General features: G+C 45.7%; 1 protein-coding gene across 1 annotated transcript in view; it reads left to right on the top strand.

Annotated features, from left to right (window-relative positions):
• STAB2 (stabilin 2) overlaps nt 1–21,600 on the top strand; it is a 165,556-nt gene that overhangs the window by 74,987 nt on the left and 68,969 nt on the right. Inside the window, exons 24-33 of the mRNA XM_082850111.1 lie at nt 838–931; nt 2,148–2,306; nt 6,981–7,076; nt 8,740–8,835; nt 11,340–11,387; nt 12,875–13,011; nt 13,439–13,553; nt 16,340–16,417; nt 18,473–18,571; nt 18,659–18,766. Coding sequence (XP_082706237.1) covers nt 838–931; nt 2,148–2,306; nt 6,981–7,076; nt 8,740–8,835; nt 11,340–11,387; nt 12,875–13,011; nt 13,439–13,553; nt 16,340–16,417; nt 18,473–18,571; nt 18,659–18,766 — 1,030 coding nt within the window. The remainder of the gene's footprint in view (nt 1–837; nt 932–2,147; nt 2,307–6,980; nt 7,077–8,739; nt 8,836–11,339; nt 11,388–12,874; nt 13,012–13,438; nt 13,554–16,339; nt 16,418–18,472; nt 18,572–18,658; nt 18,767–21,600) is intronic.

Consider the following 21,600-nt stretch of genomic DNA (forward strand, 5'->3'; position numbering starts at 1 on the left):
AGTATTGAGTTCTTCTAGGATTCTTGATGCATGAAAAATAATTTTATTTAGAGTTTTGTGAAGCACGTATGACTGAATCTGCAATAGTGACGTGGGCGTGTGATAGGTGTCCCAGCACCTATCCCAGGGCACTCAGTAAATACTGGTTGACCAAACGAATGAATGAATGAATGAATGGTCCTATTTAATAGCTAGAGTTTCAAGGTGGAGCATTTTGAGAGGAGTGCCTGAGGGCGTGGTGGATCATGGAATCAGGCACCTGAGAATGTTGTGCTCTAAAAAAAAGAACATCTGAGAGATCAGAGAAGGGAGAGAGGGGAGGTCTCACCTGATCGTCATGTTCAAATCACTGACCTGTCACACAGAAGAGAGCGTCGTTCTCTACTGAACCAGAGGTAATGACTTGAGGTATAAAGAGTCAGATTCCAGCCCCATAAGAACAGAAAAGCCGCCCAGTGTCGAGCCTGAGAGGGTGCAATTGTGAGCAAGTGCCCTGCTGAACGCCCCATGTGCATTCACTCTATACCACAGCTTTATGAGGGAGATGTTAGACCCATTTTCCAGGTGAGGAAACAGTCTCCCAGAGGTTAAGGGACTCGCTCAAGGTCACATAACTGCTAAGAGGTGGGGCCTGGATACCCACCCAGGTGTATCTGACTGCAGCCCCGGGAGTGCTGGTGGCCACCATGGGACATGGCTCCCCCGACAAGGGCAAAGTGTCAGGCCACCTGGCCGTGAACACGTTCACCCCTGGCTGGCTGGTCTTCTTGGGGAGGGGTGGGATAGTTGGTGCTTATATTTCTAGGGCTGACTTTGTGCGCTCACTCTTCTTTGCAGCTGCGTTTGCAAAGCAGGGTATGAAGGGGACGGAAGCCTCTGTTCAGAGATGGACCCTTGTTCGGGATTAACCCGAGGGGGCTGCAGCCGCAATGTGAGTGTTGGTCTTTATTTCCAAGCTGCCAGGTTTTTTAGGAAATCCTGAGGGAAGACCTTCCAAAAGGCAGTGTCCGATGACTTCATTGCATGAGGCACATTTGCTTGAACCCTGCATTTTAAAGATGGTGCCAGGTACCTTCTGAGAGCTTCCACTTCCTAAGTCCACGTGTGCTGGGGGAGCCCCAGGTTCACGTGTGCAGGGGTATTGGGCTTCTAAAAACACAGCCAAAGGATCAGATATTGGAGATCATTAGTAATAAACTTCTGATTCAGACATTACAGCTTATAAATGACTTTCATGTATGTGATCTCATTTGCTCTTCCCACCAACCCATTGAAGCAGATGTTGTTTATCCCCATTTTACTGATCAGGAAACTGAGGCTCAGAGACCTTAAGTGACTTGCCTTAAGTTCTGTTAGTGTCAGGGGTATAGCCCAAACTGACTGTTGCTTTCATTAATACCTTCTGAATATCACCACCACCACCCAGCCAAGGTCACCTTCATTCCTTACCCACAGTTTAATAACTGTTCTCCCTGATGCTCCTCTTGGCTATAGCCACAGCCAGAGTGGATCAGATCATGTTTCCCCCTTGCTGAAATCCCTTCGGGAACTTCTCCTGGCTCTGAGGATGAAATCAGATACAAACGCCTTGCCCAACCCTCCAGACTGGGCCTGGGCAAGCCCCACCCACTCAGCCTCATCTGGACAGCTTACCCTGCACCTCTCACTCTGTCCTTCAGCTTCCTGGTGTGGTCATCCTGAAAGGCCTGGACTTGGTACAGGTAGGAGCTTGGGCTAGAGCATCCTACAGACCTGGGTTCATGCCTCTTTACAGCTGTGTGACCTTGGGCAAGTCACTTACCTCCTCTGAGCCTCAGTTTTCCTTCTCTGTAAAATAGAGATAGTCACAGTACCTTCCTCAAGATGATGGCTTACACCTACAAAACATTCAGAACAATCCCTGGCTCAATAAGTGGCAGTGGCGTTAGTGACGGTGGCCATTAGCTGGCCAAAAACAAGCAAATTTGTTCTTTAAGTCATCTTATCTTTTCCATTGATCTTAATGCAAATGTGTGTTTTAATCATTTCCTTTGCACTCCATGTAAATATAAGCTTCTTCAGTGTACCTCTGGAAGTCCATGCTTTGCACTTGGAATCTTGCAGCTGGACTGGAGTTTCAGAGGTTTTGCTGCTGCTTCCTCCCGTAGGCAGAATGCATCAGAACTGGCAGGGGAACCCACGTCTGCGTATGCCATCAGGGATGGACGGGGGACGGAAGGGATTGCTCAGAGGTCAACACCTGCCTGCTGCCCAGTGCTGGCAGCTGCCACCACAATGCAACCTGTTTGTACGTCGGCCCCGGGCAGGTAGGTGTGATGAGTGGAGAGCCAAGAGGAAGCAGGATTCCTGGAGTAGATTGTTTTTTCCCCTAGACACAGAAGTACTTTGGCTAGAATTTACTGCAGCTCTTTTATCATTTGTAGCAGTGGGAAAGGGTTAATTGTCGCAACAAAGCTATGATGTAGGTACTATTTTTTTTCACCTTGTGACCCCATTTACCCTCACCACACCCCGCCCCACCCAGCCTCTGGCAACCACCAGTCTGTTCTCCATATCTGTGAGCTTGGTTTGGTTTGGTTTGGTTTGGTTTGGTTTGGTTTGGTTTTAGATTCCACATATAAGTGAGATCAGATGGCATTGGTCTTTTTCTTACCTATTTCACTTAGCATAATGCCCTCAAAGTCCATCCATTATGTTGCAAATGGCAAGATTTCATTCTTTCTTTGGCCAAATAATATTCTAATGTATACGTAGGCCACATATTCTTTATCCATTCATCTGCTGATGAGCAGTTTGGTTGCTTCCATGTCTTGACTATTGTAAATAATGCTGCAGTGAACATGGGGGTGCATAGACCTTTTCGAGTTTTTTTTTTTTTTTTTTCAGGTAAATACCCAGAAGTGGAATTGCTAGAACATATGGTAGTTCTATTTTTAGTTTTTTGAGGAACCGCCATAACAATTTTCCAGTGGCTGCACCAATTTACATTCCTACCAACAGTGCACAAGGGTTCCCTTTCCTCTCCAACACTTTATTATTTCTTGTCTTTATCTCACTGTGGTTTTGATCTGCGTTCCTCTGATGATTAGTCATGTTGAGCAGCTTTTCATGTCCCTGTTGGTTATCTGTATGTCTTCTTTGGAAAAATGTCCACTCAGATCTTCTGCCCATTTTTTTAATTGGATTGTTTGGTTTTTTGCTGTTGAGTTGTATGAGTTCTTTATATATTTTACATATTAACCCCTTATCAGATTATGACTTGTAAATATTTTCTCCCATTCCATAGGTTGCCTTTTCATTTTGTTGATGGTCGCCTTTGCCATATAGAAGCTTTTTATTTTTTTTATTTTATTTTTTTTTGCGGTACGCGGGCCTCTCACTGTTGCGGCCTCTTCCGTTGCGGAGCACAGACTCCGGACGCGCAGGCTCAGGGGCCATGGCTCACGGGCCCAGCCGCTCCGCGGCATGTGGGATCTTCCCGGACCGGGGCACGAACCCACGTCCCCTGCATCGGCAGGCGGACTCTCAACCACTGCACCACCAGGGAAGCCCCCAGAAACTTTTTAATTTGATGTATTCCTACTTGCTTATTTTTGCTTTTGTTGCCACATAGGTACTATTATCATTCCATCTTATAAAAGAGGAAACTGAAGCATGGAGAGGTTAAATACTTTGCTCATATCACACAGAAACCAAATTACGGTGTGAGATTCACACCCAGACAGTCTGACTCCAGAATTGTCCTCTTGGTTGCCACCCTTGACCACACTCTATTTCTCTATAACACTGTGTAATACTCTACAGTTTGTGGGTCACTTTCACTTAACCTCATTTAAGGGAGACAGAGGCAGAGAAAGCTACTTCTTAGGAGTTAATCAGCCCCAGGGGAGGTGATGACAACTGTCCTAGGATTGTAGCCATGAAAAAGTCCTAGTCATGAAAGAACTCACTGCATTCTTATGTCTTGCCAAGCAAGTACCAACAATTCAATTAGTTTTTGACTCACCTGAGTCGCCACGTCGCATTTGAGAGAGAAAAACAATTTCTTGGTAACAGTATCAGTTTGCTAAGGCTGCTGTAGCAAAGTATCACTAACTGGGTATCACAGAACAACAGAAATGTATGTCTCACGGGATTGGAGGCTAGAGGTCCAGGATCAAGGTATCAGCAGGTTTGGTTCCTTCTAAGAGCTATGATGACAGATCTGTTCCATGCCTCTCTCCCAGCCCTGGGTGGTTCGCTGACAGGCTTTGGTGTTCCTTGGCTTATACACGCATCACCCTAATCTCTGCCTTCGTGTTCACGTGGCATTCTCCCACGTGCATGTCTGTGTCCAAATCTCCCCTTTTTATAAGGACACAAGTCATATTAGACTAGGGACCCACCCTACTCCAGTAGGACCTCTTCTTAACTCATTACGTATTAACAATCCTTTTTCCAAATAAGGTTACATTCTGAGGTACTGGGGGTCAGGACTTCAACATATGAGTGCGGGGGTGGGATTGGGATGGGGGGAGCACAGTTCAACCCATAAGAGTATCTATTCCCTTCTGCTCTATCATCCTTTCTGCAGACAAATTTGAAAAGCATTCTGATGGGGGAGATAGAGGAAGAGAAATGACTTTTTATAGTGTTACATAAGAAATAAAATAGGCCATATCTAGGATTGCCCTCAATCGTGTTATTAGTTGGCTCGAAAGCTTGTAGATATATCCCAAATAGGCACAAATCCTAACTACCATGAATTTTTATTTTAAAAGACAGACCATGTTTGGGTCAATATGTCAGGGCTGTGGGTGCAGGGACGTGCTACCCCAATACCAAGTACAGAAGATTAAACACTCTTGCTTACAAGGTCTTGCCCTCTCGTGTAAAGTTGTATACATGTGCATATATTTGTATATAAGATACCCAATTGGGCTTCCCTGGTGGCGCTGTGGTTGAGAGTCCGCCTGCCGATGCAGGGGACGTGGGTTCGTGCCCCGGTCCGGGAAGATCCCGCATTCCGCGGAGCGGCTGGGCCCATGAGCCATGGCCGCTGAGCCTGCACGTCCGGAGCCTGTGCTCTGCAACAGGAGAGGCCACAACAGTGAGAGGCCCGCAAACCGCCAAAAAAAAAAAAAAATATATATATATATATATATACCCAATTTACCTTATAAAGCATATATAGCAAATAATACTTATACCCTTAAAGATAAAAATTCATAAATAGGAGTTCTATTCCTTTCTTCCCACAACTTAATGGGTTGTCTTGTATCCCCTCAGTAACCCTTCACCAATCAAATGTTCCTACTTTCCCACCTCTGTTTATTTTTCTGACATGTACCCTCAGCTTTCATGGACTCCCCACTCCTCCCACCCTCTCCCAAGGTCCAGCCATGGCCCACTTCCCAGAAGAAACTTCCCAGCTCATCCTCCCTCCTCTGAAGAGCAGTGGTCCTCATCACAGAAGCATCTCATGTGCCAGTTCATCCATAAGACTTAGAGCATCTCTTGTTTTCCAGTTAAGATCGGACTATTCTTATTTACGTTGTATGCTTTATCTTCTCTTTAGTGAAAGCAGCTCTGAGGTTCATTGCTGGTTCCATAACCTGTGTTTGTTGTCTGTTGAAGAGATTACTCCTGTTTAAATTATAGGGTGTTTTTAAATTAATTAATTTATTATTTATTTTTGGCTGCGTTGCGTCTTTGTTGCTGCTCGCGGGCTTTCTCTAGTTGCGGCGAGCGAGGGCTGCTCTTCATTGCGGTGCACGGGCCTCTCACTGTGGTGGCTTCTCTTGTTGCGGAGCACAGGCTCTAGGCGCGTGGGCTTCAGTAGTTGCAGGCTCAGTAGTTTTGGCTCGCGGGCTCTAGAGCACAGGCTCAATAGTTGTGGCGCATGGGCTTCATTGCTCCACGGCATGTGGGATCTTCCCGGACCAGGGCTTGAACCTGAGTCCACTGCACTGGCAGGCAGATTCTTAACCACTGCGCCACCAGGGAAGCCCCCTAAATTATGTTTTAAATACAAGATAATGTTTAATAATGGAAGACATTTGGGAAAGTAAAAGAGTGGAGAAAAATGAAAACCATTCACAGCACTCCCACAATCACCATTTGTGTGCTGATGTATTTTTTCTTTCTGGTCTTCTTAATGCACAGGTTTTTATTTTTCTCTACCTTGTTGCGATCCACTGCAGTTTTGTTTGGTTCCTATTCTGTACTTAGCACAGACATTCCCCCATTTTATCATACAACCCACCACTATCATCATCGTCATCTTCGTCATCATCATCATCATCATCATCGTCATCGTCATCATCATCATATTTAATAGCTGCATGATCAGGGCCATTGCTCCTGTGGTGTAGTTTGTGTACTACACAAAGTACCCAGCCTATGGGGCAAACGGGCTGAAACCCAGCCTGCACCCTGCTCACCAAGGTATGTACCCTGGTGTGGACCTAAAGCTTGCCAGAGGAAGGGGGGACTTTTTTGTTGCATGATGACCCTGTCTACCTGCTGAGCCACTAGCCATGGGTTGTCCATGTAGAGATTTGCCTGCTCAGAGGGAATGGCTGTTCTAAGTTACACAACGTGCCTTCCAGACTCACAGTGGCCGTGTGCATGGATCTCCACCAAGTGGTTGCTCCATGACTTGCTTAATCTTTCCCTCTTAGGTGGAGGGGCCAGTTTTTCCAATGTGATGCTCTTTAGGATCTAAGTTCTCTCTGAGACAGATCTCCATATGGCCCCTCTAGGGTACTGAATTCAAAACGCACCAAAGGACTATCAGACTGGGAAATGTAATGTAGAACGTGGAGACCAATAGCTCCAGAAGCTGAAGTGTAATAAACGAAAGACATTAATGGTGTTCTCTAAAAGAGCCAAACAGCGATGGCTTCCATACTTCATTTTGTGGTACAGTGTGAGGGCAGGTCATGCAAGGCAGTTAGTTGTTTTCAATAATCTGTTTGACTTTGCTCTTGGAATTACAGAATGAGTGTGAGTGCAAGAAAGGGTTTCGAGGCAACGGGATTGACTGTGAACCAGTAACGTCATGCTTGGAACAAACTGGGAAATGTCATCCACTGGTGAGTGACTTGATTTTTTTCATTAATCCTTAAAAGAATGACTTGAGAAAGAAAGAAGGTTGGGTAATTTTTTTATCTGGGCCCAGTAATGAACAAAATCTCTCTTACTCCCGAAGGGAGTCCCTGAGCAGAATGTGAGTAATTATTGCAACCTTCACTCCATTCTAAAGCTTGGAAGAACCAACATACGATTGCCAGATAAGATTCCCGGTTAAATCTGAACTTCTAGTAAATGACAAATAATCCTGCAGCACAACTATGACCCAAATGTTAGACAGGACAGATTTAAACAAAAAATTCTTCATAACTGAGCTAAAATTCGTACTTGGTGTTTTTATTTGCTACATCTGGCAATTCTAAATCTCCAGGATAATTTAAAGGGTAACTAGACTCCCATTTTGCATGTCATGACAAAGTGTTACCCAAATTATTAGTGAAAATGCCCATTCAAGGGTAGGTTGAGCCTTGTGTCTAAATTATGGAAGAGCAGGCAGAGATGTTAGAGCTGGTCGTGTTCATGTTTTTAAAAGAGCATCACTAAGCACCCAGCGTCAGAACCAATGAAGACGACACCTTAGCCACAGTGCTTTTGCTTGCAAGTAACAGAGTCCACGCAAATCCGCTTAAGCTAAAAAGGAATTTGTTGGACAGATGCCGCCAGGGTAGCTCCGTAGTCAGGAATTCCAAAACCTCCCGAGGGCTTAGCATCAACATCAAGGCAGCTTCTTCCCTCGGTCCTCTGAGACCATGCAATTTCTCATTTTGCCACTCCCTGTGCCTTTACCTTCTCTTTGTCTTTGTCTCCCTCTCTCTCTCTCTCTCCCAACTTTAAGGGCAGTTCTGTGCATCTTGGGGTAGGTGACTCCCTGTTCTTAGAGGAACGTCTAGCCCACTACCAGAGATGCCCACTAACTTAGCAGCCCTCTGTGTCCCCATTCTAACTCATAGGAGAAAGGATCTGACCAGCCCAGCTGGGTCCAGGTGTCCACATATGAGACACTCAATGATGGCCAGGGAGTGGGGTGACATATCATGAACAGGACTGCCAGACCCACGCCTAGTAGTGTGGGCAGGTGGGTAATATTCAAAGACAGAAACAATGGGAGGAGATGCCTCTAACATATCCGTTACCCAGGAATCATGAAAGCACTTCATAAAACTGAAGAAGCTCCAACACTCTTGCTTAATTTAAGCCCAACCAAGCCCTGACATTCGACACGTGAGAGGTTATTGGAACTTTCACTTCATTCCAAAGCGTGGAAGAACGAGCATAGGGTTGCCAGATAAAATGCAGAACACCCAGTTAGAATTGAATTTCAGATACACAGTGAATTCTTTTCTGGCACAAGCGTGCCCCCAAATACTATATGGGACATACTTATACAAAAACCTCTTGGTTTATCTGAAATTCACATTAACTGTGTGTCCTGATTTCTGCTTGCTAAATCTTGGCAGGGATGAAAAGAAAGAATCTAATTGTGATTCCGTAAGAAGTGCACCAAACCTGCAGAAAGGGCTGAGGGCCTGTGGGTTACTTCCACCATCTTTCAGCCCCGAATTTGCAGTTCTCACTGTAGAAGGAGCCTGAGGATTCACAGGTGTACTTCATATCTAATGCTTTAGTTGGGAAAGCAAATCGTTTCTCTCATTTTCTTTGTATCAGGCAACCTGTCAGTTTACCTCTTCTGGTGTCTGGAGTTGTGTTTGCCAAGAGGGCTACGAAGGAGATGGCCTTCTCTGCTATGGAAACGCTGCAGTGGTAAGTCCTCTGAGATCAACTCCAGTACAGAATAATAAAGACAAAAGTCTTCAAATTTAAAAGAAAAAAAAAGCTCTCTTGGCTAGGATGGCTTTAAAGTGCTCTACCAATCATTTGCTCCAGATTTTATCTGAAGCAGACTGCTTCTCATAAATGGCATATGTGCTCTGTGGGTCACAAATTTTCTACAAGTTGAAGGGAGGTAACTTTTATTAGGCACCTTCTGTGTACCAAGCAGTCCTGCCTTCCCTTTCTTGTCATTCTGCCTCTTGCTAGTCCCAGACTTCCCAAATGAGCAAATAACTGGTCCCTGCTGAGCTCTTGGGCACTCCTGTCCGGGCTGTGTGCCTCCTATAGGCACCCAGAGCACCTTGTGCTTACCCCTGTCTGGGGGGGGGGGGGGGGTGTGCATGTGTGCACACACACACACGCACGCATGCACGCGCACCTTCTGTGTACCAGGCATCTTACTAAATCCTTAACATGCCGCAACACCCCCTTTAAACCACAGCCTCTGGGCTTATGCTATTATTATGCCCATTTCATAGATGAGGAAACTGAGAGCCTAAGCAAACTTGCCTAAGGTCGCTCAGCTGTCTCCGTGCAGAGCCCAAGCACTTAACCGTTAGTATGTTCTATCAGTGTAGGGCACATCCCACCTAATTGTCTGTCTCCCCACTGGACTGTCAACTCTTGAGGGCAGGTCTTTGTCCTTGTTTCCTACTTCACTCCTACTGTTCATAAAGATTTGTTGAAATGAGAAAGTAAATTGGTGAATTGTCTCATCACTCACTTTTTGTTTAACTCACTGGAGTTTGGTTCCTACCCCTCCTCTCAATGGAAACCACTGGCGTAACAGTGCCCAGGGCTGCACCTGCCCTAATGTGCTCCCTGGCAGCTGCAGCATCTGACCTTGACCTCCCTGCCTATCAGGGGCCTTCCTGCTCTTTACTGAACCTGTTTCTCCTACTCATCCCATCAGGCCTGTCTCCTGACATTCAGACCGTGGAGCATGGACCCAGCATTTTCTCTGCACTGTCCATGGGCCACATTTCCTAAAACCTTAAAACCCTAACACCCTGCTTTCACAATGCCCCTCACCTCCCACGGAAAACAAGATCAAGTCCAAATGCTCGGCCTGGTAACTCTGAGGACTTCACATGGACTCAACTCACTTCAACCAGCTTAGCTGAGCTGTTGCCTTCCCAGCTGTCACCTTCCTGGCTCCGTTCCCCGCCCCCATGGACCCAGCCTCAGGTCTTTCTGCCAGCAGTTCAGGTCCAGCTCATGCCCTCCTCTCCTTGAAGGGATTACCAGAGCATCTCAGCTCTTGTACTTATCTATTTACTAACTGATTTACTTTTCAACCGGTGTTTACTAACTTATTCCATAACCTCAACCACTTTCAAAAAGGAATTAAGACAGCTCTGAGATGTATTGCCTTTTGGTAAATTTGCACATAATAATTGTTGTTGCCACTTCCGTGGTGTTTAATAATTTTTAAAATGTTTTCACATACATTAATGCATGTAATGTTCAAAATCCCAGGAGCAAGGCATCATCATTTTCATTTTTCAGGTGAGGCACTTGAGTTCTCAGAGAGGTTAAGTGACTTGCCCAAGATCCCACAGCTGGTAAATGGCAGACCCAGGAATTGAACCCAGACTTTTTAAACTCAAAGTCTAGAGCTTTCTTTAATCTATCACACCTTCAAACATCACTGATCTACCAGCCCTCTGTGTTATTTTTTCACATCCTAACATCCCCAAAACAACTGTAAGTTGCATAAGGTCAGGGGCCATCTTTTCTCTTTCATATCTTATATCCTCCCTCACTCCAACCTGGTGCCAGTTGTGATGGTTCAGCATATATGTTCATTAACAAACCCCATGGCGGATAAGTTAAAAATAATAGTGGCTAAAACCTACTGACTGTGTCCTGCATGCCATCCTCTGTTCTAAGCACTTTAGAAACATTAACTCTTCCAGTTTCCACATCAACACTATCAGCTGGAGCTTTTATCATCCCTGTTTTACAGCTGGGAACGTTGAAGCCCAGAGAGATGAAGGAACTTGCCTAAGGAACTAGGAAATGGCCAAACCAGAAAGAAAACCCGAGTGGTTTGGCACTGTGTCCCAAGTCCCTGCTCAATGCTAGCTCTGAAAGGGGCAGTGTACTGAGTTCTGTGGCCCTCCTGTAGGGCTGGGTGGCCGTGTTCTTACAACATAAATTCTGATTGGGACGAATCTGAGGTGGCTGTTTCATTTAATGTTTCTGGAATTACTCCTTTACCTCGAATACAGAAGATAATTAAAGCCATTAAACATGAAAGAAATGCATGGCTCTGGCAACATGGGGATTCATCCAGCCTGGGCATCATTCATGTCGGCATCGACAAGGCTGGCAAGGACGATGCCCAGAGATGCCCTGGGATTATGCCTCTCATTGATCCTCCCCTGTGTTCTCTCTCCTCTCTCCTCCCTCTCTTGCACGAAATGAATAAGGAATTGTCCTTTCTGTCTGCAGCAGCTATATTTAACCAGTGGATAAATGTGAGTACCTTTGTTGGAATTAGGATTGGGAATTTATAATAATTTTAGATATTTGGACTACATGTAACAGAAAACTGAAAATGCAGCTGGTGAGGGGGAGGGAGGGAAATTGTCTAGAACAGTGGTTCTCAGCTTTGATTGCACTTTAGAACCACATGGAACAGATGATTTTCAATAGCCACGCCTAGGCTCCCACCCCCAGACTCTCTGATTTGATTGGGTAGAGGTTTGACCTGGGCATCAGTGTATTTTAACACTTTCCCAGGTGATTCTAACATGCAACCAGGGCCAAGAGCTTCTGGTCTAATATAAGCTGGGGTGGTCGACTTTTCAACCAATCCAAATATATATGTATAACTTCATTCATCAAAAGAGGTATTTTTGAAAAGCATAATTCATCACGGTAATTCACCAAATTATATTTGGCATTTATAGTTGCAGTACTGTCTTATTTCATGTGTGTTTAGCCCTCTGCCCCAACATGCCCAGAGGAGCTTTTCCCTCTCCTTTGGAAAGTTCTATAACAGAGAGTCTAATCCCACCATCCCCAGTTGTCTGAGTCTCTGTCATCTTTGCCTGAGTGGCCCAAGGTGGCACGTTCAGCCAGCCATCGTGACAAGTGGTTTGTCCCTTTTAAGAAGACAGATGCCAAGATACGCAGTGTCTGGTCAGCAGCCACTCCAGGACGCCTTCCTGTTGCTTCCATGTGGGGTCCCTCTGACCCCCATCACACGGGACAGCAGGGACTGAGGGTCCTAGAGCAGGTGCTGATTTTCTTACAGACCCACCCCACACTCAGAAGCTTGCCCTGTGGTGGGCTAGACCCACTCGTCCTAGCTCACAAGAGCACAGCTTCCCCAACTCCACTTTCTATGCTGTTATGACGGTAGCTTGGAATCAGCTATGATGGGAGAACTTACACCACAGAAATCAGCAAACACTGCGAAGCGGGGCTTTTGTTTGTTTGTTTTTCCTGGAGAGCCGGTTGTGAAACATAAGCCCACCACTGCTTCTACCCAGAAGTAGCTCTAGGTGAGTAGATAAAGTTTGATTTCAGGCCTCCAGTCTCTCTCTCTCATGCTGAAACTGTTCCTGTAATCTTGCCACCATCCTTATTCCAAAGGCATCCAAGGACTCTCAAGGTTCTCTGTACACACGTGTGCACACACATGCATGACACTCTCAAGAGTGTTCTCTGCCTCTTCATTTAGACTAAAGGGTGAATGACTGATAATGACTCAAGTGTGACCTGATCAGGAAAATTTGCCTTTTGTCAAGGTTCACACGTTTAAATAAAAGGGATGAGTCTCAGAGGGAAGAGGAGGCGTCAGCCGGTAGGTGGGATCGATTTGGGAAAGGGGTCCCTAGGACCTTCCCAGTATCTCTGAAATTATATCACATGGGAAATTGTCATCTCTGCCAAGCATTAAGTCAGCATTTGTCCTCTGACATGAGTCAGGCCAGTTTCTTTTCCTTCTGCGATTCAGAATGCTTCCCTACAACCCATGCTGTCAGCCGCCTCAAACCTCACCATCCTCGTGCCTTCCCAACAAGCTATTGAGGACATGGACCAAGATGAGAAAGCCTTTTGGTTGACCAAGAGCAATATTCCCACCCTCATAAAGTAGGTATTATGTGTGTTTTATTCTTCATGGTATCTTACTGGCATCAGTGTGAATGAAGTTCAGTGAAGGGAGGCCACATGGTCCTTCAGATCCATGCAACTGACCATGTCCCAGGACCCCCTCACCTCCTTACCCCAGGATGGAAGTCGTCAACATGACTGACAGCCAATTCTGTGCTAACTGCTTTATGTACAACCTAGTTAATCCTCCCAAGGACCCTGTGAAACAGACAGAATTAGTCCCATTTTATAGATGCGGAAACCGAGGCACAGGGTGGTTAATTAACTAACCCAGGTACCATGGCTGAAGTTGCAGGGGGAGATTTTGAACCCGGTAGTCTGGCTCCAGAACCTACTGTCTTAACTCCTCACAATGCCACTGCCTCAAGCATTGCTACCTCATTACAGCCCTTATGGACTGTTGTAGGTACCATACGCTCCTGGGCACGTACGGAGTGGCCGATCTGCAGGCCCTGTCACCTTCTGACATGCTGGCAACGTCTTTGCAGGGCAGCTTCCTCCACCTGGCGAAGGCGGATGGGGTAAGAGAGCGTCGTGTTGTGTCTGTTTAGTGGAAACTTGTGACCTACGTTCATAGTGTACTTTTAGTTTTTTTCTGTTAGGGAAATTTCCAAACGTGAGCAAAAATAAATGGAGAATAAAACCTCCCTGTAGGCATCACCCAGCTTCAACACTTAGCAACCTGTATTCACACACACACACACACTTACTCTGTAGCAGGGATAGTATAAAATGAAGCTCTCTGCCCACTGGTTGGCCACAGGCTCTTCCTGACAGACAACAGACTGATCCGGAAAGGCAATCCTTTCATTTCTTCTGGGTGAAGGCCGCGCAGTTTCACAACTTTGATTTTTATGTGTGGTTAAGAGCTGGTTATTGGAAACCTACTAATTGAGTCATTTGAGATTACTACAATTTTGTATTAAGCTAGGGTCAGTCAACAGGTATTTATTGGGACTCCTCTGGTGATCCAGTGGTAAAGAATCCGCCTTCCAATGCTGGGGATGTGGGTTCGATCCCTGGTTGGGGACCTAAGATCCCACATGCCGCGGGGCAACTAAGCCTGCACGCCATAACTAGAGAGCCCACGTGCCTCAAACTACAGAGCCCACAAGCTCTGGAACCCGCACTCCACAACTACAGAGCCCATACGCCCTAAAACCCAGGCACTGCAACTAGAGAGAGAAAACCTGCACACCACAGCTAGAGAAAAGCCCACGTGCCACAACGAAATATCTCGCGTGCCTCAACGAAGACCCCACGTGCCGCAACGAAGACCCGATGCAGCCAAAACAATAAATAAACAGATACTTACTGAACACCTCCTATGCTCCAGGAACTGATCTGAGTGTTGGAGACAGGACAGTGCACAGGAGAGCAGAGCCCTGTAGAAGCTCACCTTCTGGCTTTTTCTATGGTGTTTCAAGGACTTGGATTCAGTTTTCTGTGCAGAAGTCTGGCTGCCCTGCTGAATGCGGCAGTGTTTTAAAGTTCTTTCTGTGAACTGAACAAGATGAAAACGGAGACTCTACTGGGAAATGAGAACTGCCCCATCAATGGAGCATGGGCCGGGGTCAGAATATTCTAGAATTGCAGCTCTACAGCATTTCTGCCTATCTACCCATCAGTGATGGCGCTGTGAAAAGGCTCTATGCCTAGTATTACCTAAATATATGTGCTTCCTCAGATCATTCCTTTTAGAAAGCAGGAAAGAGTTACGTACGGTCCCATGGACCCTTTACATTTTATTACAATAATTCTAGAACGTTACATGCATATGTCAGACAATGGGTGGTTTTCCATTGGTGTTTGAAATCACTGATGCTCTGAGCAAGCATTAGTTGAACACCCACCCTGGGAAGGTTCATCCCAGGTTCCGTAGATTCAGAGATAAATCAATCAAGACCTGTGAGCTAGAGCAGCTAACCATCAAAGACACAGTTGTAATGGGTTCTTTCTTACGCCTGATATAAATGTCTCCCTGTAACCAGAAGAGATGTGCAAAGTAGACAGGAATGTTTGTTTCAGGACCTCTGCTGATGTGCTCAGGGTGAGGCAAGTGCCCTCTGCACCCAGGGTTCCCAGGAGGAATTTCAGACAGAGGGCCGTGGTGGGAGAAGAGGAGAGGAAACCAGAGAGAGCGGAGCCCAGATGTGTCATGCTTGGTCGGTGGCTGCGTGAGCGGGCATTTGGGTTTACTTAGCTCCTTTCCCCGTGTAATTAATATTCTTGAAAAGTCAGTAACTATCTGTATTCGTTTGCTAGGCCTACTATAACAAAGAAGCAGAGACTGGGTGGCTTAAACAACAGAAATTTTTGTCTCAGAGTTCTGGAGGCTCGAAGTCCAAGGTCAAGGTGTGGGCAGGGTTGGTTCTCTCTGAGGACTGACGTCAGGCTCTCTCCTTGGCTCGTAGATGACCGTCCTCATGTTCACATGGTCTTCTCCCTCCATAGCTGTCTGTGCCCAAATATCCTCTTCTTAGAAGGACACCGGTCATATTGGATTAGGGCCCACCCTAATGACCTCATTTTAACTTGATTACCTCTGTAAAGACCCTGTCTCCGAATAGGGTCACATTCTGAGACACTGATGGTTAGCACTCCAGCATACGAATTTTGGAGACACAATTCAACCCACAGCACTATCTGCGGTGTTTTTCCAACTGCAGGGTCACTTTAGTGAGCCTCAGCCAGCAATTTTTTTTTTTTTTTTTTTTTTTTTTTTTGGCAGCATTGGTTCTTCTTTGCAGCGCACGGGCTTTCTCTAGTTGCAGCGAGTGGGGACTTCTCTTGTTGCGGAGTACAGGCTATAGGCGGCGCGAGCTTCAGTAGTTGGGGTGCATGGACTTCAGCAGTTGTGGCACGCAGGCTCAGTATTTGTGGCTCACGGGCTCTAGAGCGCAGGCTCAGTAGTTGTGGCGCACCGGCTTAGTTGCTCTGCGGCATGTGGGATCTTCCCGGACCAGGGATTGAACCCGTGTCCCCTGCATTGGCAGGAGGGTTCTTAACCACTGTGCCACCAGGGAAGTCCCCAGCACTTTTTGAATGAAATAGAGTAGAATCGATGATCAGGTGCCTCCCACATAGTAGAGGAAAGTATTATTTCATTTCAGTTGTGTGTGTGTGTGTGTGTGTGTGTGTGTGTGTGTAATGTCAAAAGGCTCACAGTTTAAAAATATTTCTGACTTTGTGTCATGGTCCAAAAGTGAGGAGGTCACTACTACTCGAAAAGTGGGAAACCCACAAATAATTCAATCCCTGGGTGTACTCTGTAGGGACTCACCTTCTCACTGTGGTGCGTTCACAGAATATCACAATCGAAGGAGCGCGCGTCATTGATGGTGACAACGCAGCCACAAATGGAGTGATACACGTCATCAACAAGGTACCAAATCGCTTCCTCCCGCACACGTGGAATCTCTTCTCCTTTTGTTATTTATCCTCCTGTGCAGGATCTTTTCTGGGAAAAAATACTTAGCCTTAATATAAAAGCAACCTGTATTGTGCTTCATTATTTTTATTTTAAAACCATTTCGAGGCTCTACTCATTCAGTAAGACTCAGTTACTATATACTCAGCCTATATCCTGCAGTGGGTCCTGTATAATGTGTGGCCACATATATCATATTTCTTAGTTATCAGAACATCTTACAGGGTTCACGGGAACCTTAGTATTGGGAAGTCCATACGCCCAGATTGGATATAATCAAGAACTGGAGGAGAGGCAACTGGCTGTGTGTCACTGGTCCTCTCCCCTCTGCATTATTGTGCCCTGGGAAAAAAAAATGGAAAGGGGTAGGAAGGGTATTGTAGAATTTTTATGTTCTTCTAAGATGCAATTCAACAGTATTCAAAGGTATGAAATAGAGAAAACAAAAGTTTAATGGGAAACGAGCTTTTAAACTATCCTGTAATTTTCAGTTACTATATTAATATCTTCATTTAAAATTAAAGTTCGAATTTAGGGTATACTGGGAAATTTTGAAAAGCGGAAGATTAGAAAAGACAATTAACTAATTGCATCTTAACTAAAATTATTCTCACTTGGCACTTACATACTTTTCTATTTCAAGTTACAGAACACATTAACTGTTTCTGTTCAGAAAAGAGACGCTTCTTATAAGACTTCTGAGTGCAACACTTTGCAAAGACCTTGCAATTCTCTTGTATTACCAAGAGGCATTAAAAAATACACCATATTTTGAGCAAGTGATAGGTCATTTGCAGGGAACTATACTGGGCTTATGGCTTCATTTATCAGAAAGCAGTATTACTAAGAGTATTTTTCTTCTCCAATACTGGCTTTTCAAAGTACTAAAAAAAAAAAATTTTTTTAAGTGTAAAATTACCTCTTCTTCTCATTTACATTTTTGATTAACAAAACCTCATTAGTAAAATGGCATCTCAACCCATGTCCTGCACTGAGCGTTATTATCACGGGGGCCAGGTCGAGTCCCACCTCTCTGTGAAGCCATCCCTGATCCCTGCAGCCCATATCACCGAGGCTGACATAGTGTCAAGAGGGTAAGTTCTAGAATCATACAGCATCTCGTTCAGGCGCTTAACTAACTGTGTAACCCTGGGCAAGTTACATAACCTCTCTGAGCCCCATTTTTCTTCCCTATGAGTATTAAACAACACCTCCTCTCTCACTGCTGCCTAGGGAGACCTCGATAAATGTCATTTTTATTCCCTTTTCCTTCCTCTGAAATCCCGTGGGATTTCTCAGCATAGAACTCATTTGGCATAACTGTGCCCCCCTTGTTTTGATAGTTCTTTATGGAATAGGTCGTGAGCCCCCATATAATGGCGTGTCCCGGAGGGGCGGAGCTGCCTCTCTTCTCTGTCCCTCATCAGCATTACCACCCCACCTTGTGTGCAGTAATATTGGAATGATGGCCAGCCCTCTAGGTGCCAGGTGTCATGTATTGCATTATCTCATTTGATGTTTATAACAACCCTCAGAAAGTGTGTGCCGTTCTCCTCACTTCTCAAAGGAGGCCACTGAGGGTCCTCATGGCTGGGTAGCTGGGTTGAGGAAGAAGTTTATGTGGACACAGAGATCCATGGCTGCGCATCAACTGATTCAAGTTCACTGCTTAGCCTCTGGGCTGCAGTGGCTCATTAAGGAGCTCCTTTTCTACCTGTCCATTGGACGCTGTGGTCCCCTTTGTTAGGGCCACCATGAACAGTTGTGCAGGTTGTTCCCTGCCTAGAGGTGCCTGGTCTGGTGGTGGAGTAGGGCTGAAATCCAACCCACTTCACTTCCCAAACTATGCACCCCTCTTTGGTCTTGCAAACGATCAAAGGAAAAGGTACCTTGTTCTCTATTTGCAGAGGCTTCATGATCACATATCGTTATGTGACATGAACCTGTGTACCGGAGAGCAGCAAGTCCTACCAAGGCAGGCTAACAGAATTTTGGGGCTTCCTTTCCCAGGTTCTGGTTCCCCAAAGAGGTCTAACTGGCTCCTTACCAAACCTACTCACCCGGCTGGACCAGATGCCTGACTATTCCATCTTCCGGGGCTACATCATTGCAAGTACCACGTCCTCTGCATGACCCTCTGCTCGGGTTACCTGGGAACAGAAGTCCCTCACGCGCTCCTGTCTCTTTCCATCACAGCAACATAATCTGGCAAGTTCGATCGAGGCTGCTGACACTTACACGGTGTTCGCTCCAAACAACGACGCCATTGAGAGTTACATCCGGGAGAAGAAGGTCACAACTCTGGTAGTATCAGCAATAATAACCTGGGAAATTATTTCCTGGAAATTCAAACACGGAAAGTTTTTCAGTCCATCAACCATGTACCATTTCACTCTTTCATCAAAACTTCCTTGTCGATATCCAGATATTTAACGTAAACTTGAGCAGAGACTCTCTCATACCCGGACCTCCCCCAAGCCAGAGCTACTCATATATTGAGTTCGTACCCCTGGAAGCACACACTCAGGCTCACATACACAAGGATGAAGGCATCCCAGGAACCTGGAAACATCTTCATGGCCACCCCTCCTCCCCTCCCTGGCTTCTCCCTGGTCCCATGCAGTGAGCTGTCAGCAGCTGGGACCTAGAGGGAGTGCACTGTCTCTGTCTTCCTCCTATTCTCCCCGTCTCTGTCTTCCCTGATTCCTAACATCTGGGGCTGAACAGTCAGAACTTGTCAAAAGACTTCGTGAAATAATAAAAAGCTCCAGTCCTGTCACTCTCTGGCTCAAAACCCTTGGGTGGATCTCCATTTCCTGAATGACTAAGTCCAAGCTACCTCCCCAGGTTCTTAGGGTCTCCATAAACTGGCCACGATTACCTTCTATTCAGTGCTGGCACCAGAATTTCCATTTAGAAGGATCCCAGGGGTGCCCTGCACCCAGCCCCAAGTTTAAAGCTGTAATTGCACAGCAAGCACGCTGTTTTCACTTCTCTCTTTATATAGGGTGACTGAGATGAGGATGCTAAGGAGATGGGGGCTGATACTTGAAGTCCCGCTAAGCCACCCTTGGGCCCACTGCTGTCTCCCATCCATTCTCTGCAGATACCATGTGGTCTAACCAGAGTGATGTCATACAGACCCTAAAGAAAGCAAAGGCATGTTCAGTACCTTGCTCCTATCTACACAAACAAACACACACAGACACACACCCGCCCCCTGAGTCAGGAAGGCTGCCCTTCCTCCTTCGATGCCTCCTGAAACCTCCCCACCCATTCTTTTTTTTTTTTTAACATCTTTATTGGAGTATAATTGCTTTATGATAGTGTGTTAGTTTCTGCTTTATAACAAAGTGAATCAGCTGTACATATACCCATTCTTCAAGTCCAGTCTCACCTCCTCAGACAAGCTGGCTCTGGCCCCTGAGCCGCAGAAAATCTCTCCTGCCTCTGAATTCAGACCATTAGTACGCCCTGCAGCACCTAACACACCTGGTATAAGGAACTGTCTTTCCAGGCGGGTGTGTCTTAGCTCTCCAGTTGGGTGAAAACTCTGTGAAGGGAGGAGCCGTGTGTTAGACTTCGGTGGCTGCCGTGTTGAGCAAGCGGGACTCCTGGGGTGGAAGTGGAGTCCTCTTCACTGTGTCTCCCCGCCCCCAGCCCTCCCCCAGCCCTTTGAACCTGTTCAGTGGGGAATATTCTTCTCCTGCCCTGGGATAAACCCTCAGGCAAACCCGCAGCCTTTTTTTTTTTTTAACATCTTTATTGGGATATAATTGCTTTACAATGGTGTGTTAGCTTCTGCCTTATAACAAAGTGAATCAGCTATACATATACATATGTTCCCATATCTCTTCCCTCTTGCGTCTCCCTCCCTCCCACCCTCGCTATCCCACCCCTCCAGGCGGTCACAAAGCACCGAGCTGATGTCCCTGTGCTCTGCGGCTGCTTCCCACTAGCTATCTACCTTACGTTTGGTAGTGTGTATATATGTCCATGCCTCTCTCGCTTTGTCACGGCTTACCCTTCCCCCTCCCCATATCCTCAAGTCCGTTCTCTAGTAGGTCTGTGTCTTTATTCCTGTCTTACCCCTAGGTTCTTCATGACATTTTTTTTTCTTAAATTCCATATATATGCGTCAGGTATTTGTCTTTCTCTTTCTGACTTCACTCTGTATGACAGACTCTAGGTCTATCCACCTCATTACAAATAGCTCAATTTCATTTCTTTTTATGGCTGAGTAATATTCCATTGTATATATGTGCCACATCTTCTTTATCATCCGATGATGGGCACTTAGGTTGTTTCCATCTCCGGGCTATTGTATATAGAGCTGCAATGAACATTTCGGTACATGACTCTTTTTGAATTATGGTTTTCTCAGGGTATATGCCCAGTAGTGGGATTGCTGGGTCATATGGTAGTTCTATTTGTAGCTTTTTTAAGGAACCTCCATACTGTTCTCCATAGTGGCTGTACCAATTCACATTCCCACCAGCAGTGCAAGAGTGTTCCCTTTTCTCCACACCCTGTCCAGCATTTATTGTTTCTAGATTTTTTGATGATGGCCATTCTGACTGGTGTGAGATGATATCTCATTGTAGTTTTGATTTGCATTTCTCTAATGATTAATGATGTTGAGCATTCTTTCATGTGTTTGTTGGCAGTCTGTATATCTCCTTTGGAGAAATGTCTATTTAGGTCTTCTGCCCATTTTTGGATTGGGTTGGGTTTTTTTTGCTATTGAGCTACATGAGCTGCTTGTAAATTTTGGAAATTAATCCTTTGTCAGTTGCTTCATTTGCAAATATTTTCTCCCATTCTGAGGGTTGTCTTTTGGTCTTAGCCTTTCTGCTTCCCCAGAAAGTCCTATCATCACTGTAAGTCACAAACACAGTCTCGATTAAGTAAAAAAGAAAAATCCAGCTCCTTGTAAAAATCAACATTTTGAATTGGATTTAGAATGAAATCTTCTTTCCTCACTGCTCCATGCTGGGCTTTGTCCAGAAAGGAAACTAGAGGAGGGGGTTTGGTCCTTGAATCAATCAGGGTCCATCAGAGGGTGGCAGGAGGGATAGACTGGGAGTTTGGGATTGATATGTACACACTGCTATATTTAAAATAAAATGCCTTTCCAT

Source organism: Leucopleurus acutus (genome assembly GCF_964270905.1).
Source record: "Leucopleurus acutus genome assembly, chromosome: 11".
In the NCBI taxonomy this organism is placed as follows: domain Eukaryota; kingdom Metazoa; phylum Chordata; class Mammalia; order Artiodactyla; family Delphinidae; genus Leucopleurus; species Leucopleurus acutus.